Below are 23546 nucleotides of genomic sequence, written 5' to 3'. Positions count from 1 at the left end.
ATTAAATAACCCTGGGAATAGTCGTCACTTTTGCCATTATCTGTTGTTTCAATACAGCACAACAAATGCATTGTGAAAGAAGAAAAAATGTAAAAAGCAATGGATTTGCTTCCTCATACAAATGTTTGATGGTACAAGTTATACATTACATTATAACATAACCATTTAAAGCATCTGTAATTTGTTTTCCCTATTATCACTGATACAAATTGATTTTTCTGTTGTTGCTACTGTATAAGTTCTCAACATAAATATATGGAACTGAAGTTTCTTCAGAGCATTACCTAAGAGAATTAAGAAACTGAAATGCATTATGCAACTTTTAGCAGATTCAGCCCTTACAATTACAAAAATATTGATGATGCAGAGGTGTATGAAATGTTGAAATTCAGTGATACAAGAAACTATGTGTGAAAAATTTATCATTGATGAGGTGGCTACTGACATACATAAAACACTTTATTACCAAAATAATCCCTGACATCACTGATTAGCTGATCTCGCAGGAAGAAAGATGTCAACAACTGTTTATTGACCTTAGTTAACTGCTTAGGCTCGTGAACCAAATATGAAGTTTCCAAAATAGCCGGAGTAGAATATGTTTCTAAAGCATCCAGGAAACATTTGTCAGGCTCCACCACACAATCAAATCCTTTCAAAATTTCCTATAAAAAATGATTATTACAAGTCAATTAATTGCCTTATTTCAGCATTGCATATTCCCTTATAGAACTTTCTACTAGTTATTTTAAGATATAAACCTGTGTAACATTTAATTTCCACTTGATAATTATAATTAGAAAGCAATCAACCCATCAACTTCTTGTGACTAAAATGGGTAGATAAAATCCTTGTCTATTGCTAAAATTTGACTTTCCTTTTTTAATCCATTTATGAATACTCTAAAACTTTAACACATACACGACATCAACGATGTATTGCAACACTGTATGCATACTCCATGGAGAAGCCTTACTGGTTCATATGTAACACTTTGCAGCACACTGTGCAGTAGCCTCCCTTCTTCTGCTGGTGTAAAAAAGTTATTTCTGTCATCAGATCCTTTGAAACTAGACAAATCCTTCACCGCAAACTTCCTATAATACCCATTTTCAAGTTGTTTCTCCATATGATTACTTTCAGCCTGCAATATTTAAACCAGTAACACAAAACACAATTTATGTTTACTATATCCCACAACCTGGCCTTCTTCCGTACACATCACTATAGCCCCTTGTAATAGCTAACAGCCATAATAGCTAACAGCCATAATAGCTAACAGCCATTAAATTGAGGTTAACACATCAATTGGAGTTAATGGAAAAAGCACCAGCTGCCATCATATGGGCTATAATTAGAAATATCTGCCATGGGCTTTAGTTAGAAGTACCGTACTTTCACATGTGCAGTGCACTGTGAGTTAAATTTGCCTCCACCCACCCAGCAGCTACTTGGTAACACAAAAAGTTCCATCTGTGTAATCTTCCCTGTGGAGAGCTATCCTGGGAATCAATAACTGCTAAATGTCTATCAGATATTACAAGGGCTAGTGTATAAGAAGGTCCCATCTCATATGAATGGGATATACTTTTATCCCTGTGATGCATGCTAACACCTAAATACATACATTAACCTTGAGGTTACAACGTTCTTTATTAATTGGTTTCTCTCAGCTCTGACTCACTCTAGATCGAATACCTATGCCAGTCCAGTAATTGGGAGTCCATCTAGGGCTTCCCAGCCTTACCTATAGGACCACCTTTGGAGTGATACCCCTTGTTAATTTTTGGCTAGTTTACTACCTTCCTGATTGGAAACCTAATTTGCCAGGCGTAGGAGTGACACGTACTCGAGGCTAAAATGGTGAGATTTTGTTTGCTCATAAGCAAACACTGTAGCCTCAAGTGTAAAAGATCTATATGGTTACTCCAACTACACTTTACATGTTGCCGAATTGTGTACCTGTTTAGCTAGGCAGTCAAAGCCTGCTGTTACTAGCAACGCAGAATCAGAGGAGCCTTTGCACTTGACAAACTCACAGCTAAGCTCATGTTTTTGTAGTTGTTTCTTCACATACTCTAATATTTTCTCCCTGCGATTTCCCACGTCGTCCGAAAACACCAGGGCATACGGTGTTACAGCAGTCCTTTGTTCAGCCATAGGTCCAGTGATATCTCCAGTTGCGAGTCATATGGTCTGGATTATGACGTCTTAACAATTATCGCGCTAGGAAAAACAATTACAACGATGGAAGTCAAAGAGCCCGAAATCGAGCAGTCGAGAGGGAATTCAGAGCATTAGATATCGATAAGCTGAAGTCAAAGCTAAAAGTCGTTGCTCATTCACGAAACAGTCATCTGCTATTGTTTGTAAGATAGTTTTGTTTTGTGTGTGCGTGTGCGTGTCGAGGTACGTGTGCAGGGTGTGCGCTCGGGTGTGCGAGTGGCTGTTTACAGCTAGTACACACCGTGACACCACACTTCACTACTCTCTGGATATGAGACCTCACTACAATAGTACGTGGTATACAATTCTGTTTAGTCATGACAAAGGGGCTGGATTATTTTGCTATTCAAGGTATTTGACCTGCAGTCCATCCGTTTTACAGACGGTTAAAGACGTCATTATTCTGAAGAACTGTGGGTTTAATTGCCCAAGCAGATTTTTGCAGTTTTACTACATGCTTAGCATTTTAAAATACATGGTGCCGGCTCTATATCATTTGTTTTTTATGCAAGTAAGCTATATCTTTTAGCTACGCCATCTTGTAGAGCTTAAAAGAATGCTTCATCTATTACCAGATGATTATTTACCCTGACACCTGCAGTTGTCATGATCAAACGAATGAATACTATTGTAGAAGGCCTTAGTCTGACAACACCAGCCCTTCATATACTAGGTAAAGCACTGCTGCGAGTGCAATATGGAAAAAAATAGCACGAGGGCTTGGGTGAGAGACTATTACAGCATGAGGCAAAGCCAAGTGCTGTATTCGGCTCAAGACCACGCCAGAGTGCTATTTTTTTCATATTGCACAAGCGTGGCAATGCTTTAACTGGTTTAAAGTGCTTTCTAGTCATCTATGTTCGGAGCATTCATTTTGTAGACTCGAATATAGTATCAGTTTTCAGCCATCAGACAATTGGTACAAGATGCTTGCACATGCGCACTTAGGAATGCCGTAAATATAGCAAAAAAAATCCTATGTTACGGGACCGTAAACATAGCCACTTTGGAAAATTTATCACCATCAAAAACAACCCAATTTACAGTACATCACTTTCATGCCACAGGAGAAATTAATAATTACTAGCTATCCCAATAAATCAATAAAAAGCAATGAATCTACTATCAAACAATCCTTTTCCCAGACTTATATTTGTGGATGGCAACATTTCTGTTTTTGTAAACTCAACAACTAGCTGAATTACCGAGGTAAGACGAATACCAGTCCAACTGATTGAGTAGGTAGGAATAAGGCTCCAGAAAAGCACAGCCAATGACCAGATAAATTGAACTATTTCTGGACACCACAAAGTACTCTAGCCTACAACCAGGTCTCCCTTTACATTTACTTAAAGCACTTGCGTGGGTGAAGATCACAAATAAGAGCACTACTCCATACAGCACTGCGTACGGAAATACAGCACTGTTGATCATGTGTGTAACATTTTAAATCGCCAGAAGTAGCCAAAACAATGCTATCTGTTTGTTTTATGACCAAACTTGTACTATATAGACACTTGACTTAGTCAGTCATGGTGCAAATATTTATTTAGCTGGTTGTTTGTTGTATGAGGGTAAGTTTTTGGGTGAGTTTGAGGCGAGCTGGGGTTGCCAGGATGCTTGCTTCACTTGCTCCAACCCTAGCTCGCCTCAAACTCACCCAAAAACTTACCTTCATATAGACAGTGAAAGTCATTATTGTGTTTAACAGGCAAACGTCAGGTTAATGTTAGGGTTGGGGTCGGGTTCAGCTTTGGTTTCTTCTTCACTGGTATGGGTCAGACTATATAGTATTTTATATTTGTAACATTTAAATAGTACAAAAACAAGAGAAGTAGACAGCAAGCACCGGTGGTTCAGTGGTAGAGCGTGGGTACTCCAAACCAGGATGTGTGGGTTGGAGCCTTGGTCACATCACCCTTTTTTTCTTCGTTTCTTATACCTTTTTGTGTCACGATTTTTTCTAAGTTTTTTTAAAAATAACAATGACTGGCACAGCCAAAAAAATCATGTAACAAACTAAGTCACGAGATGCTTGCACATGCGCAATTAGGAATGCCTGAATATAGCAAAAAATCCTACATTACGGGCCCATAGATATAGCCACTTCATAAATTTTCAAGGTTAGCTATATCCATGAAAATTTAACCCACGAATGTAAACAAACATTTAAATTTTCACACGTGTTTTAATTTTAACTGGCATGTGAGTAACCACTCGTGTTCCAGTTACTAAACAAGTAATACTACTTCCTCTTCAAAGAAACAGTGAACACACACGAGACATTTTTCAAGGAATGTGTCCAATAATACTTTCATCTTTGCTACTGCATATCTATTACTCTCGTTTGTATGTTCTCGTGTGCAGGTAAGATTTTCACCAACTGTAGCAGTCCATAGTCGATGATATACATGATATCCACGTACACAACAGTTGATCTCAAACATAGACTTTGGACATACAGCTGTACGTGACCAATCACGTTATCAACTTGTTGGGCTTGCTCGCTGCTGTAGGTGTTGTGCCTGTAAATAAGGAATGGTAAAATAGTCAATAGTCTATCAATCAGCAATACACGATTGTTATAATTTCAGCATGACAAAACTTTCATGTTAAAATGTTTTCATGGGTTACATCACTTTGTATTATCAATTGTGTAAGAATTGTCAGTATTTAAACAAATGTTTTGCATCTTGCAATGATCAAAACTCACCTTATCTGTAAGCTGGCCAGAACACTGTTCTACATAGTGAATTAGCCTGCCATTTCACTTTATTGAAAAATAGCTAGCATAGAAACTTAAACACATTGGAGTTGCCCTAACAACTGCTAGCATAAATAATTTTTTTTTTAAATTATACTCTGTGTAGCTGTAATATAACATATAATAGGGCTTACAATCATATGGACATGTTGCCAGGCCTATGGAAATCCTTTGTAGCATGGATGCTGCTTATGATTTCTCTCTAGGTCTAGAATAATGCCCTGATATACTCAATCATTACTTGTATAGCATTTGAGTATGTATATAGTGATCTACATTGTTTCTTTTAAAGATACAGTAGTATGAATTGGAAACCTGTTGCAGTGATTGGAGATGATTATCTGAAAGATGTTGAATTCTGTAAGTGTGTGATATAAAGGTTGTTTTGCATAAGGAGGTGATTTAACTCTAGATAGAATTGGGCGGATAACATTTACATTCAAATGCTTGTACATGTCATTATACATTCTCTCTATTTAGTTTGTTAAAAAAAATTGGACAAGAAATTTTTGGACAATTGAAGTCAAGTTTGCCTAATTTTCTTCCACAAAAGTTTGTGTCATACGGTAGTCACTATGGTACCCAAAATCAATTACCTTGTTAGGTAGGCTGCTTAAGTTTCTGACTGCCTGCTACTTTCAGTTGCTTTCCTATAGGTCTCTTGTAAGATTTTGATTAATAAAAACATAGATACTATACTAATAACACAGGATTGTAAGTTCCATTTTGTGCACAGGCACTCCTCATTGTACCAAAAGTAATTAGTTTAGCCTGTTACGTCATAGAAGAAGACGCTGCTAGGTCATGGCTAAATATGGTCAACGGGCCTATTTAGTGACTTATATCTTCCTTAGAAAAATAGCAGTATTTAGCTATAGCTACTGACTTTTTATACTAGTTGCCCTAGTATTGTAATTATAGTGGAGCTGCGTAGGCTTTTAGCCAGCGAGTTTTATTCATGCTGAAGAATGCTATTGAGAGTGTTACTAAGGATAGTAGCTTCCGCCTTCCAGTAGAACCTGCTGCCAGTTCTCTGTGAGCCGCTTATGGATTGCTGGAAAGATATGAGCAATTCAAATATAACTTTGACTCTTTGGAAAAAGTCTGAGAAGTACTCCAACAACTGCAAGCCTGTTTTGCTACCTCCAATAAGGAAATATCTTTTCAGACCAAGAAATCCTAATTGTGCAGGGAGTACCATTCAGTCCAAACTGGAGTAGGATTTCATGCTTTATGGGAGAAGTTCTTTGTTCAGGTTGGTATTGAAAATCCTGGACCCACGAATTAACAGATTTGCTGTATGAACAAATGATCAAAGAGTCATTTCCAGTTCGTCATGTGGATAGTGGGCCTGTAGACCAACCGATTACATACAAAGATGCCAACATAGTACAGTATGTGCTGCTGGGTATGTCTGCAGGAAGATAAAGGAGAAACTAGAAAAGAAGACATCCCCAAACCAGCAAATGATTAACTTACTGTATGAATAGGTTAATAGAAGACAGAAAAGAAGACCATGGTGAAGTGTCACTGTCAGTGGAATGGATGGAGATGATAGATAGGGGAGGATTATGTCATGTGAAAGATGGGACATTTTATCTATTTAATGCAATGGAGGAGGAAGTTAGGGAACATTTCCGTTTATCACGAACTCGTCCATCAGATAGGTGAGGGGTACAAGGATAGTGTGATTAGCTCCATCATAGAAAACGAAGAGATACAATTTCATTGGGCAGTGTTAACATAAGACAGAAGTTAATGAAGTACTGCTGATGATAGTAAAACTGTGGACTACCATAAGGGGATTTTCATTTGTCAGTGACTGGCTTGAACTATACAAGCAAAACAAACAGAAATCTATTCAGAAATCTAAACCTCTTTGTAAAGACATCAAGTGAACATGTATCTGTACTTAACAATAAAATTGCTATAACTATATACAATAATGTACATGTATACAGAGAATCAAGTACTGCATTAATGACTGCATATGGTCAGGTATATATGATTTTCTCCTTTTAATTGGAACATCTGTATTGTCTTCCATTTCACATCCCCTACAATTTCCCTCAACAATTGCCATAGATGTTTGAATTACTCGTATTACTTTGTAATTTTTGCAAAACTCTTGTGCACTTGGGTTGTCGTTTACTCTTCCTCGCTGAGTCATTGTAATCTGAAAAACTTCTTCAGTAAATCTTGTGTTATCTGTTTGCTAAGAAACTCAGGGGCACCAGGCAATGAAAACAGATACATGGTACTAACTCAAGAAAAAGTTTGACTACAAAGAACAAAAGGTGTAGTATATGTCCATAAAGTCTTACTGGTAAGTGTCATGCCATTAGATGTCTCCAGGCTCAATAGCATATTCTTCTTTTCATTGTCCTCGAAACCTTCTCTTTTAGCAACAGCCTCTTCCCAATTTTCCAGGTATTGCAATAATACTTCTTTAAGGAACTGCAATATGCACAATTCAATTAACATGAAAATTTTAATTATATACCTCTAGTCTAAAATCAGTACTTTTACGATATGGTTGCTTTAAAGCAGTTTGATTGTCCCGGCCTTCTGTGTAATTTCCCACATTAAGGCAATCAAAAAACTTGTTAATAAGGTCAACAAATTCTGCAGTTGTCGCAACTTCCTCCTTTTTAGTGAACAACAGTGCATTTGCTACACTGTTGCCAAATGCATGGGCACAGTACACAGGCAAAATCCATGGCCCCATACCTGTGCAGCTAGATCTACTCTCATCTTTGAAAAAGTAGTCAGATATATGTGTTCATACTTTAGCTTTCTTACTAAAAAAGTACCAGGTGCTTCTCGTTTAATCCTTCCTTCAGTATACAGCTGAACAATGTGTGACCAGCTATTTGGCTTTTTAACTGTAAAAATAGATAGCAATTAAGTGTACAATCAGCTACAAGGACATTATTCATAATTATACCCAAAGTTGTGTGCTTGCAAAGCAATTTCTGATGGTTTTCAGGAGAAGAGGAGGGACTGAAAAAAAGAACACACTTCTATTTTCTGTAGTATAAGGGTTTTTGACTTTGTACACTTATTCTTTGGATCTTTCAGGACCGTGCAATCGGAATAGACGGCAATTTGCTGATAGTCCATCACATGTCAAACCAAGCACCTTGAATCTGATCCTCTCTAAGCGTCCTACTGCTTTCCAAAACACATGAAACATTCAATCTCCACTTAAATTAGAACAGGGTAATTGGGCATATGGAAACTGCAGGCCACTGTTAAGACCTCTGACCATTAGAACAAGCATTGTCTTTGCTAGTGGCTGTTTGTATGGTGTACTGCTACTTTTCATTTGTTGTTGGAAGGAAGAAAGATGGGTGTTTATTTCTCCGAGGTTAGCAAAACCCACTAGAGCACCTACATGTATAGTAATACACAGACCCTTACGATTGTATAATATACCTGACACTTTGTCATACACTAAACTCTCTCTAATGTGCATCTCATCCATAAGCACTACCACACATTTCTCATATTCTTGACAAATAGTAAGTTTTGCTGCTTCGATTAGTTGTAAGTCAACATCACTAGAAAACCCAGAGGTACTGTAACATTAGCAACATGGGTATAGTCACAAAGAGTTTGCCACGATGGAAGGGCAATGCAACCAGACTTTCTCAGGGCTTCATACAGATAAGTGCACCACTTAATCATTGTTGGATTCCATCGCATAGCAGATGGTACCTTTGAGCGAGCAGCTTTAAGCTGTTGGTCCCAAAACAGGCGTCGAAATGAATTTGATGAAAACTTCTGCTGACACTCTGGCTTCAATTACACCCAGCAAATCTTGATGAGTTTGTACATCAACACTTGCTTCTCTAGTTGTACAGTAACTGCAGCTAGTTTTTCTTTTATGTTTCTCACTTCATCATGTGCTGTCTGGAGCAGTTCTGTGCTCACTTGGTTGCAGCTTTTCAAAACGACATAACATTGAATGCAGGGATTTTCTGTGGTCCTTACAAGGAGGACAACGCGCATCATCTAATGTAACATGACGGATAGTAGGAACCCCAGTCAGAGCTGTTTCTACACATGCCGATGGATAGTTTCCTATACACATGCAACATACTGTGAATACAATGTAGTTTTAAATATACTTCATGACACATATAGCAATGGGCCATGGATACCCTTTATGTGTAGCTCACTTTCTTTGTTCATAAAGATGCCTTTTCGTGATGATACTAGTTTATAGAATTTCTCATCTGGATTACCTTGGCAGATACTCAAGGTGTTGTAAAAGGTAGTTTACACAAGATGCACTATTTAGTAATGCTGGTGTCTCTGTTGCTGGTATATTATGCTGAGAAAGCCCCGCACCATACACAAACAAGCTCCATGTCAAGTCTTGGTTGACAACCATCCTGAATTGAATCAGTGGTGCGCTTCTCCTCATTTGCAGTTTTGAAACACCAGTTTTGACTGTATTCTCATCTTGTAGTATGGCAGTCCACCCTAGAAGTGAGCACTGAGATGTGCACACATGAGCTATATCATAATGATAAGGAGGCACTCCACCAACTGTCTCAATTCTATGTTGTAAGTCCTTGGATGTTATTGGTGGTCATGGTGGTAAAAGCACTGAGTGGCAGTGAAACAACAAAAGAACCAAGAGCTTCTTCAGTTCTCTGTTTCTTGAAAGATGGTCTTTATTCTTTCTGTGTCTTCCTAGCTTAAACTTTCTTGGCATTTCTGTGAAAGCATAGCTAGAGTGCATGGAATACAAGATTTATTCGATGTAAAGTACTCAGCTCTATGAGACATAAACTAAGATTTGAAACTATTATACTAAGCCACTCTAGTATCATTAATCTTCAATATGATTACAGCAGTTGCAAGAAAGATGCTGAGAACTACTTGAAACAGGTACACAAAACTGGCCTACTTCGTGCCTCATTTGTATCAACAGCACACTAGCTATTATGTTTAGCTGCACAGCGTACAGCACAAGCCACCCAGAATTGCCTCTACTTTAAAACAGTATCACTGTAGGTTGTTACAGACGGAGTATGAGGTACAAAATATACCTTTTCGTTCTATGTGGCCGTTTAGTATTGTGTTACAAGATAAGTTAGGGCGAATTGTATAGAAAAATGCGCTCATATTTTGCCATGTATACGTACCTTTGTTCTTAATAACTTTAAGTGAAGTTTGTGTCCATACAACCAGATCTTTACACTCATTTCTAACCCTTTACCAACTTGAAGGCATAGCTAAATAAGTGTGTGCGAAACTACAAGGAGTGTTTGAGCTGAATATACACGTAATATTGAGTCCGCGAGCAGAGCTTCCAATCCCATGTTATTAGTATAATATCTATGATAAAACAAAAACACTGTTCATTGAATTGAATAACCATTCAATTTCATCTTGTTCTATCAACTCAAACATGTAGCGAGGAAGTGAATTTGAGATTTATAATGCCTAGTAAACAAATGATAATCAATCTTATTAGTGCACCAATTAGAATTAAATGCTAAGAAGAATGTGCATATAGGTGGTTATGTAATCTATCCAAATAATGGCCCATTATTAATCTATTAATCATCTGATTAATTGTAAGCAACTAATATGTAGCTGTTTGAGTCATTTGAAATGTGTGTGTAGAACTTTTTGAGAAGACAAGTTAGAGCTTTCTGAGAAGACGAGTGCTTATAAGCAGATTCTTCACAGCTTTAATTATTGCCAACTAGACTGCTAATGGCTGCTATGAGGTGAAATATTTATAATTACTCCTCCAAGTTTACTCCTCCAAGTTTACTCCTCCAAGTTTACTCCTCGTGTACCATTCGTGTACCATTGTAAGAGGTGCAAATTGCTCCATTATGTGTAGTTATGGATAATGCTTCCAGGGCAATAGATTCCTCTATCTGGAAAGCAGTACAATGAATGAGAATTGCTGCACAGTCACAAAGAGGTAGTGGGGAGTAACAGGCTAATTATTTTTATTTAATAGTCTAAATATTATGCTTCAATAAAACACATACAGCATCATTACAACAAGAAAACATACAGGAAACTAAGTAAAAAACATTGAAACAAAATTAATAAATAGGTCAGTTATTGTCTATATTGCTTGTCTATTTGGTAGCACACTTCGTCTAATTATTATTATTCACAGTATTCTCATAAAGCCTGCTGCATTAGCAGATGTGAATTCTAAGATTCCTGTACTCCATAGAAACCTGGTTGTAAATCTATTTCATACAAGCAGACATGACATACACCTGTATTTCATGTTGAATCATAGATATATGACTCTTAATAGGGATTGGAAACAGCCAGTATACTACCTGTACAATTGACGTCACTGGTTAGATATGAGGCACGTTTCGTTTGTTACCTCTTTGAAGAGCATAAAAAGGCTAACATTTCTTTTTACTGTAGACTATCAGTGTAGGTTTAGTAGAATATGAAGGTTCTCTAAGGTTAAGTGATACAAGTTGCTTTGGTGGAAGTCACTGACTGGCCTTTCCCACAGAATAAACTCGTCATATCGTGCTGTTTCGGTATCGCTTCTACACCAAGGTACGTTTCTGTTCCTGTGTACACCTTCTGGTATCGACAATACTTGGCTTTTTAGAATCCCTTTGGTTATTAGAATTGAACAGTATGGTTTGTAAGCCACACCTCTAGTTTAAATGCTACATATTTCCTTGGTTACAACTTTGCTAGATGTTGTTGCACCGTCATGTTTCTGTTCTCCTAACTCTGCACAGCTACTGTCTAACGTAACTGTTTGTCTTTCAAGTTTTAATCTAATGCCAAAGCTGTGGAACAAAGCTAGTAGGTTGGTAGCACACTTCGCTCTTAGGTTCTAAATCACTCTCACAAAACCTTTAAAACTTCATTAGGGGCCAATTAAATTAGTATACGATACAAATTACGGAAACTACCCATAATATTCGAAACAAGCCTATTTTCTGGTGCATGATGCCGTTTCCAATCCCTATTAGGAGTCGTATATCTATGGTTGAATCAACCTTTATTCATGTAGGTAGCTAAAGCAAAGGTTTGACATACAAAACCTTTTTTTGGCTTTTTGTCAGTGTCCCTAATACAGTGATCAAACTGTGTGTTATGTTATATTGTGTTTTCATTGAGGTGAATTTTGGTGTGTCAAAACCATAAATAAGAAGAGTATTTCTAAATTAATCGGGTAAGTTTGTATTAGAAGTGTACTGATATTCAGCTGTGTATCAAACTGATGTAGTATTGCAGACTCTATCTACTCATTTGAAGATTGGAAACATTTAAAAAGAGTAAAATCCGACCAAGGTAATGAACAAATTTCAGTTAGCAAATATATAGTAATAGTTTAGCTCTATAAGTCAGTAGTCCCATGTGGTCTAGTGGTTAGGATTCCTGGCTTTCACCCAGGCGGCCCGGGTTCGATTCCCGGCATGGGAACTAAATTTTTTTTTCGATTTGCAATACCTTTTGCGTGCACATTTTTTTACTTTAGTCCTAACGTTTCTGTAAACACCAACGTTTTTTTGTCTACCTGTTTTCTTTACTTCTGACCATCTTTGCACTCTTAGATAAAGCTGCCGTGTTGATTACACCAGTGCAATGTAGTACCAGCAATTATATTAAACAGCAGTTAAACTACCTTACTGTAGAGGATGATTCAGTTCTTGAAATTTGTACTATTAAAGTGCCATTGACCAAGCCATTGACTAGGTCACAGTACAATCAAGCAATTAAAGTATGGCCAGTCAGTTTTCATGAAGACAAACAGTAAGCATCTCTTCATCATAAAGTGTGTAAGCATTACATTTACACCACAGACTTGAAAGAAAAATTCATGGTAATTTGTTCACTGAAACTGATTTAGTATGTATGCAAGAATACATGAACACGGCTATTACTATGGCTTCATCCACTACTGAGGTTAGTTCAATCACTTCACAGAAAGAGATCATTATAGTTGTAATCTCATAAGAAATAGAATGACACAGAGTTGTAGATAATACAATAATTCTTGTATCCTTGAAATTTTGTTTTGCATGTATTAGAAAGAATTGCCACATAATTTTTTGCTGTGTCTTCTTTTTAACAATTTGTTGTCCATGGTGTTTGGAAAGTAGAAAAGTGATGGCTTCACCTGTATAATAAATAACGTAATAAGTGTGGTATTGAAATTCACTCAGGTTATTGACTGTCGATATTGTTTTTTCAGTGCTCCTCAGGGGCAGTAATGGTTGATCCTGCTATTCCAAAGATTGTTGCTATATCACCACCGGAACTTTCCCAAAAGCATTGCTTGCAACATCCAGTGATGGCATGTATTGATTTAGTGGCATGCCAACAAGGTGGTGGTACATGGATAAAGACTGAAGACAGCACTACAGCATCTTCTCAATGTGAACCACCAGAGTCAAAGCGACTTAAACTGTCACAACAATACTTATGTACTGGATTGGACTTGTACGTCACAAGGGAACCATGCATAATGTGAGTTAATACCTTTGTACATATATATGCTTTACATCAATTATTTGTCAGGTGTTCAATGGCACTAGTTCATTCTAGAATAAAGAGAGTTTTCTATGGTATCACTAACCCATCAATAGGCGGTCTCGGTAGCAAGTACAAGATTCATACTCATGTGGCAATCAACCACCATTTTGAAGTTTACAGTGGAATAATGGATCAAGAATGTGGCTGCTTGTAACAAAAGAATACTGCTAGTGTTGTTAAGCTTCTTTAAAGCATAGCATCAACTATTAGAATGACTTTTGAGTACTTTGTACAACAGGGTTATTTCAAAAGAAACATACTTTTTTGTAGAAAGGTTTCTGTGCATGTGAATTAACATTTTTCAACAGTTGTTTCTGACTTAGTTGACAATAGTAACTGGTTACTGGGCTATTTAAAATGGCACTTAAAATAGAAGTCACTTACTGGTAAGCATATAACTGTAAATTTAACTAAATAATGTTAACTTTGGCAGTGGTGGATGAGGATATGCTTCAAGGGTAAGTATGCATTACTGAAAGGAGTAGATTATAACTATTAAACATAATTTTGTAGTTTCGCAAATTCCAACAGAGTTTAGAAGAGGAATTCGGAGATGACATAGAACTTGTAAGTGTGCTATTTTAGCAACTAAAAAGCCACTTTATTTTAACCATTGATAAGGTTGGAATTGCAGCTAAAACCGTTACTGGTCAGTTTGAGGTAACCATCGATGGAGAGCTGGTCCATTCTAAAGAGGTAAAAGCACTTTGTGTATAGCCAATACTATCTGACATCCACAGAATGGAGATGGCTTTTGTGATAAACCAGAGAAGCTAGAAAAAGTAATGGATGTGATAGAGGAGAAACTAAATGAAGGAGAGGATGAAGAAGATGAGGAAGAAGAAGACTAACGTGTCATTCTAAGGTTTGTCATGTACTGTAGTAATGTGTGACATGTAGTCACTCTGTTTCACTGATAGTGTAGTACTGGATAATGACGGGAAAGCATAAAGGCTACCATGCTTGGCAACTCCCTGAAACATTTACCATGCAACACTTATTGTTATGACATCTGAAGTATCCAATATAAATATGTAAGCTGTTATATGAAAGAAATACTTACTGATACTATACAAGGGGAAGACAGAAGTTATAAAATGAATTACAATCAAATACATCAAGTTGGTACCACTTCACGTAACCTGAAACATCTTCATTACCTGTTCCAGTGTAATGTGGATCCTAAAGATACAGTACACGTGATGGCAGTATACTAGTAGAGCGAGCTTGACTCACAGCTATCAAAACAAAGTTTTTGTCAGAGCCATTCTCCTCTGTATTGCTGGCTACTCCAATCAAAGTCTTGGATGAGGAGTCAATGTTTCCTCCTACAAGAATTATATCAATGATTGATATTTCCTATAAACTGCATACGTAGGTTCAATGTGAAAATTAATGAAGTATGTACCCCCCACATTTTGACACCTAATACAAGGTGCTTACCAATCATCACTGCTGAGCCATTGGATAGAAAGTGCCTGTGAAGTTCTGGTATGTGTTTGGCAACATCTGTCCCACTAGCAACATGAATAAGTTTACTGGCTACCTAATAGTAGTAAATGTGATGATAACAAATTAATAAATAATATTCATTGAAACCTATCCTACTTAAATATCAATAGTCATGGTGATTAATTAAGTAATATTGATTACACATTATTACAACACTAACTTACATTGTATAATTCATCTAACACTATAGAGGCTTCCACACAACCAATCCATTGTTTTGAGCTTTGAAAACTATTCGGCTTATCTCCAACCGTCACAAGTGTCTTCTGGATATCTGATAGAGATGGTACGCTATCTGGGCAGCAGCAGTGGCATAGGGTTTGTAATGTTCTATATCCACAACCCCAACCCTGAACAATAACTAGACATTACAACTGGAGGCTTTTAGCAGAAAACTTTAAACTTTTACATTCTATGGTATCATTGTTACACAGTTACACATCATCACTGTGGAATTAACCATATGTGAAAAATTACACTGAATATAGACATACGTGGGTAGATACAAGTATGTCCTATCAACGGTATGTCTCGACCACACAAACTTTAACCTGTGATTTAACTTCTTTACTAGAAGATTGATATATATAAGTAGGAGTAATTCTTGATGTGTAATACTATAAGCATCCTGCTACAAAAAACACGTACTAAAGCATTTGTCTTCATCACACATCTGCACCCTTTAATCTGCAATATATTATCAACTATTTTCTTTGCAGGAGTGAGCTACTATTATAATACATTATCAAACTGCAGAGAAGGTTGGTCACATGTCATAACCCTATGATGTTCGATTATGCAACCAAGCCTGACGTTAAGGCTTGTGTAACAGCTAGGAAAGTAGTGCGTTGTACAGAGGCTTGTAAAGACCCTCCCTGGTATGAAACTATGGATGCACAATCCATCTTTTAGAGTATTCGAGGTATCTATATTGAAGTAGTTCAGCATGCAGTTTGACCATAGATAATAGACGCCTATACATATGGTGTCTACTATCTTCTTTTGAGATCACGAGATGAATGATGACATGTGACCAACCTCCTCTGATAAAACTGCAAACTACACAATATGGCTGATGGAAAAAAGGTAGTACAATCCTACAAGACAATTATCACATCAAAGACAATATATAATATCTGAATCTTTGAACACCATAGCACACTGTTGCCAATATATGTAATGAACGCCCCCTCCCCAAAAACACATTGCATGGAAATACCACTACTACTAACTCTGTCGTCAGTTCCATCGCAACAGTAATAAAAATATTTACAGTTCTTCGTAATTACTGAAACATTCAATCCTTCCACTAAACTAGCACAACTTGCGTTCTCAGCAAGCTCCCGCAAATCCATCAACAAAACCAGACCACATATCACGTGATTTTTCCTAAACACGGATCAACGCATGGGGGAGTAGGTCATCAGGTCCGTGCACTTTTTGTTGATCGAGGAGAGTAGATCGGTATCTTCATGAGGTCTGCAACGCAGGTACGCTAGCATATGTGTTTGTGAGAAGAACATGATGTAGCCATGCTTTGGTTGCGGAAAAACACCAAGCGGCACACCAAAGGTTTTGCCTGACTTGGCGGTTTTGTTCGTCCATTCTTGGATCTCTCTGAAATGTTGTTCAATGTGTTCTTTGTACCTGCTAAACAGGTCGTAAATGTCATCAGTATGATAAAGAATGCTTTTTCCCAAAATATTATTCATGTTTATTACTGCTGTAAGCCCCGCCTCCATGTTAATAAATGGAAATCATCTCTTTATATAGAGAAATGGTATTCAATCAGTGGCTTTCTTCTGATGGCACAAAGACAATGCTAGAAAGAGTTAGCTTGATCGTGGTGGTTGTTTGTTATCTGCTGGCTGTGAGCAATGGCACTGCTGGAATTGATAAACACTGCTTACATGGTCAATCATTTAACTTGTTCACAGATGGTACACTTGTTGAGGTTAGTAACTGTTCCTTGTATGTTATGACTTGTATATAAAATACTTTGCGTGTGTGTGTGCTCAGTTGTGCATGCACATTACCTTGAATCCATGGTACACATAAGTTTATTTGGAATGCAGTATTAAGTCTCATACCAGTACACTATACTATGACATGAACACACATAAAATTTCATTTCAGTTCTATACTGCAATTTACTTACCACAAGAGCTGGAGAGACAGGCATGTGAAGTCTGTTATGAGATCAGAGCAAGCTTGTATTACAATATTTTGATACTAAAATTACATGCACCGGCTGAGATGTTTTGGACATGCATGCACTGCAATGAACACAATAATCTTTTTTTTACTAAGCATGCAGGCCCTACATTAGTGCTATATACAATATAAGAGTTATTTATTAGGTTTAGTGAAAAGGTTCACTTTTGTTTATGTATATTTGTCAGCATTTGTATATATGAATTTTGTTTTGGTCATTAAAACAATCAGTAGCAGACGATTGTTTCCTGTGTTGCATGTTGGCATTCTTGATTAATTCTACACTGCAACATAATAGCTGGTTTGGTGTTTTTGTCTGAGTATATAGTACATATCTACAAAAAGAAAAAAAGTTATATCTATTGCATTTTAGAACTGTGTTTTGTTATGTGCATGGGTAAACTTGCTAACTCCCACACTTATGAAAAACATTGATGTATTTTATCACCTCATGATCACCACCTATGGATACAATAATTTCGTTGTAAACACATCAACGCTACTCAAGGAACATTGTAACCAAGCAACAAAAAGTTTCAATTAATTATAAGGCTATAGGAGTACATGCGTTGGAGGATATAGGGTGATGGTTGAGATAACCTGTGTTATAATAATTGCAACTTTCTTAGTGCAAGGCAGTACTTGGTCACATAGTAGGCAAGGTGCCAAGTAGCTACACAAGTTTTGTCTTGAGTAACGCGGTTTTAAGCTGCTATTATTTTAACCTAGTTTTGATAGGGTATAAAAATGTCTTCTTCAAACTGGTATTCAAGTCTCACACTATGATCGCCAACCAGTAATGTAATGACGCATGACAGAGTCAAAGAATTAAAATGTATTATAAACTGTATAATTTCCTATGCAACATATCCAATATGGGATGTTTTGTTTTTGCTATAGTCACAAGATTCTGGTGAACCCAAATGGAACTTTGTTGTCAATCATGAAAAATTACCTCCTGCAAATGGTTTACTAAAAGGATATTCTATCAGCTTGTGGCTAGAACTAGAAGCAGCAAAGAATTATGATGATTGGTATGTGGTACTTTTTTATGTGTAATTCAAATTCACTCTAGTACAATGCAATGATAGTAGCAGGTACTGGCAGCTAAGTGTTACTGTGTATAATGTGTACATATATACTTATGTAATATACACACTCATACATACATCTAATGGCAGTAATTGCATGCTTTATATCATGGTGATCACCATGTGGGGGAACAATGCTGTTCGTGGGATAACATGCACTATGAATTTATGACCAGATATATCTGCATGATAGTATATAGTTGGACATATCTGCAAAACCATAGGATTGATTTGGCTTGCAAATTAATAGCTCCATATGTGGGAGAGTGTAAGGAGTAAGAAATAGGATGTCCACTAAAGTGCTACAGCAGAACAGAATAAAAAGGTTATGCGCAATAGGATAATATCGACCCTTGATTTGTATTCAATAAGTCAAGCAAGCCCGTTTATTGTTGTATCAATTAAATGGAATGCTGTATGAAAGTTGGCAGGAGGTACAAGTTTGCCAGAATCTTTTTGATTTAGTGCAAAAATTAGTTAACTTTAAACCAGACACATGTGTGTCTGGAGGGCTGTGTATATAGTTTCCAGTACTTGTTGTGGGAAAAATGTGAGTCTGTGTTTGCTTGTCTGTCCACAGTCATTCATATGAACAAAACAAAGTTAGTCAGTGTGTGAGAAATGAAGGCTGTATTAAGTTTCCATACAGGTAGGCTTTGGTTACCAGTGTTGAAAGGTCGGGTCAACTGAGACACATTTTGTCCAGGTCAACTGCTTTACAGATTATCCAGGTCTGATCTGGATTTGATCACATGTGAAACAAATTAAGTAGTTGGACAATGTGGAAGTGTATTCCAGTCTCTTTTTTAGCCATACCAAGTATTGTCTGTAGCAATACGTGCAACTGTACCCATTTATCAGTAGGATTTTAGTTTCTAGGTATGCATGAATCCAGGCTTACATGGAGCCACACCCACTAATTAATTGTTATTGTACGAGTCATGGTCTAGTTTTGTGTATGCCAGCTTCTTTCGTGAGTCACACCCAATTTATATTAGGAACTGTTTGTAAGCATAGATACGTGGAATCACACTGATTCATCAGTACAGTGTGTTGAAGTTTGTAGGCTGGTATGCACAAAACCACACCCACTTACAGGAAACATGTATTGTCCGAAAACGTTTGTAGAACCATGTCCACTGACTGATTGTACTTAGCACACTAGTCAAGCACTCAAAATGTAACTCTTGGCACACACCAATTCGGGTCTCATCCAGACCAAATCTGGTCCTTTCTGAATTTATTCCAGTTTATAATACAGGTAGCGGGATTCAAAACCTCTCTTAATAAACCTATATATGCACCTGAAAATGCTAGAGTAGGTCCCTGCTACCTGAAATGGCATATCCTTTGAAGTTGAAAGCGAGTTTTGTGTGCATACGAAAATGAGGAGGCTTTGCTGAAAGAATACGAAAGTGATAAGCAAACTACAAACATTCAAGACAATACTTCTATGCATTGCTTCTGATTTAAAATAATTTGTTCAAGTTACATTTGAACGAGGGGTCAGCAATAAAGCATAAATTCTGTAAGCCATTAATCTTAAAACCTCAAAATTGGTAGGTTTATACTGCATGTAGTGCAACAGCAACAACCCAGCTAGTAAAGTGCAATTTGCCATGAAAGTACATTTTTTCTCCAACAACGTATCCATGTGAACCAGGAATCTGTACATAGCTGCAGTACAAAACTGCCAATAGCTGCATGGAGATTTCACACAAAGGTTTTCCCATTCTGTATTTCAATGTGATAACTTATGGTTTTAGCAGTCAGCATCTGAGTACTTCCACTTCATGTGTACAGAAGTTTTCTATTTAGGTTATTAGATGCACAAGTACACTGTGATTGTCTTCACATTACAGTTATAGATTATAGTACACTTTGACATTTAATCTGCTTGTATAAATAATCCACTGCATTTCTATATGGCTTTTATATATATGTTAAAGCATTGCCCCGAGCACTATATGAAAAATTAAAGCACGAGACGCACGGCCGAGATGCTAATAAAGCATGAGGCAAATTATGAAACTTTCTAGACGTGTAGCTTCACCATACACTAGGACTCGTAATTAACACACGTTGCCCAAATTATTGGCAGCCTGACTGCACAGACTGGTTTGACAAAGTAACTCACACGACGTAGTTCACCATAGTTTGGCATGGTAGACGTTCATCACGTATGAGTACTCCACGCATATGATTGTGGACATTTGGCAAGTAATATAGTCATGTAATTATAGTGGAAGTGTTTGTTGTTTTGTTTTCATTTAGCATCAACTTGTTGTTTGATTTGACAATACATGCTTTCCACACTGAAACAGTTTCCTCTACAAAATATTTAAACCAGATATTTACTTGGAGCCTGAAAGAGATGGCTCAATGTGTTAATAGTTGTGTACCCTCTTATTTTTAACCCCCCCACCCTCCCAAAAAAATTGTAGCTGACCAGACCTTAAATTCTTTAAAACAGTGTACACCTACAGCTGCATGCAGTTTGATGTTGACAACGTTTTCCTCACAGCTCAAATTGTGCATGCAGGCACACACACACATATGTGCATGTCTGTCTCTATCCACATGAGTAAACATTTTAAATTAATATGTGAAGGTGTGAACACACATAGCTACATTGTATTAAATGTCTAGACATGTTAATTTCCTTGTGAGTTTCTGGGTGTAGTATGTCCCTGGAAAACAGTGTTAAATTCTCCCAATATAAATTTCTATACTATGCTAGTAGGAACAGTGAAATACTCCAACTTGAAAGAAAGTTTAAGTGCTGAAAGTTGATAGCTACATAGCTAGTGAGCTTGTATCAGTATAGTGTGTGACTAGTCCGAGGGCTTGAACTAATACAGACATTAGTTTTACTATATATATATTCATAGTATTACAGCCATTGTACTGTTTAATCCCACTTAATGTATACACACATATATATATATTAATGAGTGACATTGTTCATAGCCAATCCTACTACATAATACACATGCATAAGAGTACATGATAAATCTATCATGCTGTTACTACTACCACACTATATAGTTTCATCCATATACATGCTTCATTATAGGCTTGGCTCTTTTTGGTATTCAAAATGTGTATGTCCAGCATTTATCTATGCCTATAAGGTAGGTATGTTACTATATTGTGTGGGAGCAATGTTTTATATCAACAATGTGGTTTGACCACACTCATGTTTAACACTGTTGGTATGAGATGGGTCAAATATGGTTTGAAGTGACTATTTTAGAAAGTGAAGTATTTTGTGGTGAGTAGACCTTTTTATCCTACATGCACAAAGGAAATTAAGTGTCTCTTACTCTCACCACCTCTTCCATCTCATTGTTTGGTAGATCCCAATGGTCTATTATGCTTTTTATTCAGACCACTTCATTAGTGATACACATATTTATCAAATAGTTATAGACCCTTTATAGTAACCACACTGCTACACATGTATCTTTTTGTAGGCGCATAATCTCTCTTAGCAGTGCAGCAGGAGAAAATCTGTGGGAGATTTTTATCAGGTCATCTAATTCTAGCAAAAGATCAGCAACGTTCTCTGTCTATCTTGAAGGTGTACTTGTTGAGAACCCTAAAACCATGATGACTGTGCGACTTCCTTTCAAACTCCAGCAACCAACATCATGGCATAGTTTATTGTTTGTTTTTCTTTCAAATGGTCAGATAATACCTTACTTAGATGGGTTTATGGGAGAAGACAACTGGATATCGGGTTTACTTGATGGTAATGATTACAGTATCAAATTTGGTGTTAACCAATCTGATCAAGAGTCTAAAATGCACTATGAAAGCTCATTTTTATACACAAGGCCATTATCAGAGATGGAAGCTATTGTTCTTCAGCAAAATGTAACTTTAACTAGTGGAACAGATTTTTATCCACACTGCTTGTGCCCTGTAAGTTACAGACCATCTTTTGTTGATCAGTATTTATGTGAATATGAACTTGATGATGACCAGATATCATATGCTTCAAGGTACATACGAATGTGTAATATTATACCAGTATGTATATTTGTATGTGTCTATTGCATGTCAATGGCATATGGGACCGTAAGTTGCCACTCATAATATTATTGTATGACTAGTGACTTCAAGGTACACATAACCCCAGTACCTCGAGTATTAAGCGGTACTACTGACAGCAAGAATTTGTCGTTGTGTGTTATAAAGCAGTAACACCTCAAAATTGACTACAAGTCACACAGCAGCATTAAGTCTTGCACCTAAAAGGAGGTGTAAGTCATTGTGTCACCCAATGGTTGACCATAGCAGCAATATAATCTATAATTCCTAGTGTAAATATGGGGCTTACGTCATTACATAGTGGAGCACCTTAAGTCGCACTAGCCTATTTCAAGTGCTATACATCACAAGATGGCATGTTTTGCACATGTTACTGAAATGTGCTATGAAAATAGTAACTAGTTTCTGTAAATGTATATGGTACATAATATGTAGAAGTGTTAATTGTGCAACTTAATGTAGGATGTGACATGGTTCTTACGCTGTTCTTTACATGTCAGAAATTTCGGTGTTTAAGAATTAATTCTAATGTGCTAGCTTTTTGATGACATGTACATCTACTATCATACATTTGTGGCATACAGTAATGGATGCATAATGCAATACATATGTGTAATAATATTGCTCACACTTTGACAAGAACATCAGCAATAACTCATATTAAGATTTCTAGCAATTCACTACTCAGTAGTAAAATCTACAAAAAGAATAAGTAACTTGACTAATTTGTGTAAATTTTTTCAGTTAAGTGGTCTGAGGTCATGTGGTCATTAGGACAATCATGCACTTCATTACATAGTCACTTGCCTATCTAAACTCGGACTCTGAGCTTGGAGTTCAATATCATATTCTGCATTTCTACTTTCAAATTGTATGGTGATCATGATAGATGTCCTTTCTTAACAGCAATGGTGTAGCTCCCTTCAGTTCTTTATGTTGTTGATAGCTTCCATGGTTTCTGTTGATTGTTCTTAGATGTTGATTGTTGTCTTGCAGGACATTTTTCCACCTTAGTATAAGTTCAAGTGCAACTTGTCCACAGTCCTTTCTTCCAGGTGTTTATTGGTACAGCAACAGGAAACACAGACATGGATGACCCAATAAGTGGTTGGAGAAGAAATTGA

General features: G+C 36.9%; 4 protein-coding genes and 1 non-coding gene across 10 annotated transcripts in view; 3 read left to right on the top strand and 2 right to left on the bottom strand.

Annotated features, from left to right (window-relative positions):
* Window positions 1-2234, bottom strand: part of LOC136236704 (anoctamin-10-like) — a 22355-nt gene extending 20121 nt beyond the window's left edge. Inside the window, exons 1-3 of one of the 2 annotated variants that reach the window (XM_066026930.1) lie at window positions 1963-2234; window positions 977-1144; window positions 467-665 (exon numbers count right to left, since the gene is read on the bottom strand). In XM_066026930.1, the coding sequence (XP_065883002.1) occupies window positions 467-665; window positions 977-1144; window positions 1963-2160 (565 nt within the window). In that variant the 5' untranslated portion in view covers window positions 2161-2234. The remainder of the gene's footprint in view (window positions 1-466; window positions 666-976; window positions 1145-1962) is intronic. The other variant, XM_066026931.1, reaches the window with a different exon arrangement.
* Window positions 2212-14615, top strand: LOC136236705 (probable inactive tRNA-specific adenosine deaminase-like protein 3). 5 transcript variants are annotated; one of them, XM_066026934.1, is made up of 13 exons: window positions 2212-2369; window positions 5283-5350; window positions 12131-12185; window positions 12240-12304; window positions 12568-12766; window positions 12817-12919; window positions 13209-13483; window positions 13535-13935; window positions 13983-14007; window positions 14063-14116; window positions 14171-14245; window positions 14290-14414; window positions 14475-14615. In XM_066026934.1, exons 2-8 carry the CDS (start codon window positions 5293-5295, stop codon window positions 13701-13703), a joined length of 924 nt encoding a protein of 307 aa, XP_065883006.1. In that variant the 5' UTR covers window positions 2212-2369; window positions 5283-5292; the 3' UTR covers window positions 13704-13935; window positions 13983-14007; window positions 14063-14116; window positions 14171-14245; window positions 14290-14414; window positions 14475-14615. The 5 variants fall into 5 exon arrangements, with proteins under 5 accessions (XP_065883006.1, XP_065883004.1, XP_065883007.1 ...); XM_066026932.1 differs by having other exon boundaries at window positions 14470-14615; XM_066026933.1 differs by having other exon boundaries at window positions 2216-2369; window positions 5289-5350; window positions 14470-14615.
* Trnae-uuc (transfer RNA glutamic acid (anticodon UUC)) lies at window positions 12365-12436 on the top strand. The gene has a single exon. It is a non-coding gene; the product is annotated as a tRNA-Glu (tRNA).
* LOC136236707 (ufm1-specific protease 1-like) lies at window positions 14563-16453 on the bottom strand. The gene is made up of 5 exons (XM_066026937.1): window positions 16294-16453; window positions 15226-15411; window positions 14993-15095; window positions 14786-14877; window positions 14563-14731 (listed from the first exon to the last, which is right to left on the bottom strand). The coding sequence occupies exons 1-5, from the start codon at window positions 16414-16416 to the stop codon at window positions 14618-14620; spliced, it is 618 nt and encodes a 205-aa protein (XP_065883009.1). The 5' UTR covers window positions 16417-16453; the 3' UTR covers window positions 14563-14617.
* Window positions 16450-23546, top strand: LOC136268903 (uncharacterized). Its single transcript, XM_066064370.1, has 5 exons — window positions 16450-16551; window positions 16835-17015; window positions 18176-18309; window positions 21843-22373; window positions 23465-23546. The coding sequence occupies exons 2-5, from the start codon at window positions 16839-16841 to the stop codon at window positions 23544-23546; spliced, it is 924 nt and encodes a 307-aa protein (XP_065920442.1). The 5' UTR covers window positions 16450-16551; window positions 16835-16838.

Source organism: Dysidea avara, chromosome 10 (assembly GCF_963678975.1).
Source record: "Dysidea avara chromosome 10, odDysAvar1.4, whole genome shotgun sequence".
NCBI classification, from domain to species: domain Eukaryota; kingdom Metazoa; phylum Porifera; class Demospongiae; order Dictyoceratida; family Dysideidae; genus Dysidea; species Dysidea avara.
The sequence above is the reverse complement of the archived record's forward strand: the minus strand, read 5'-3'. Positions and strand labels throughout refer to the sequence as shown.

What these genes read in the sequence shown, in the direction of transcription:
- LOC136236705 (XM_066026934.1), top strand. Translation starts at nt 5,293, where the DNA reads ATGAATTGGAAACCTGTTGCAGTGATTGGAGATGATTATCTGAAAGAT. An exon ending in AAGAGTAAAATCCGACCAAG is followed by an intron (nt 12,305 to 12,567) that starts GTAATGAACAAA and finishes TTGCACTCTTAG; the next exon opens with ATAAAGCTGCCGTGTTGATT. An exon ending in ACAAGGGAACCATGCATAAT is followed by an intron (nt 13,484 to 13,534) that starts GTGAGTTAATAC and finishes ATTATTTGTCAG; the next exon opens with GTGTTCAATGGCACTAGTTC.
- LOC136236707 (XM_066026937.1), bottom strand. Translation starts at nt 16,416, where the DNA reads ATGGATTTGCGGGAGCTTGCTGAGAACGCAAGTTGTGCTAGTTTAGTG. An exon ending in GCGATGGAACTGACGACAGA is followed by an intron (nt 15,412 to 16,293) that starts GTTAGTAGTAGT and finishes GTTATTGTTCAG; the next exon opens with GGTTGGGGTTGTGGATATAG. An exon ending in TGGCTCAGCAGTGATGATTG is followed by an intron (nt 14,878 to 14,992) that starts GTAAGCACCTTG and finishes TAATTCTTGTAG; the next exon opens with GAGGAAACATTGACTCCTCA.
- LOC136268903 (XM_066064370.1), top strand. Translation starts at nt 16,839, where the DNA reads ATGGTATTCAATCAGTGGCTTTCTTCTGATGGCACAAAGACAATGCTA. An exon ending in CAGATGGTACACTTGTTGAG is followed by an intron (nt 17,016 to 18,175) that starts GTTAGTAACTGT and finishes TTTTTGCTATAG; the next exon opens with TCACAAGATTCTGGTGAACC. An exon ending in CAGATATCATATGCTTCAAG is followed by an intron (nt 22,374 to 23,464) that starts GTACATACGAAT and finishes ACTTGTCCACAG; the next exon opens with TCCTTTCTTCCAGGTGTTTA.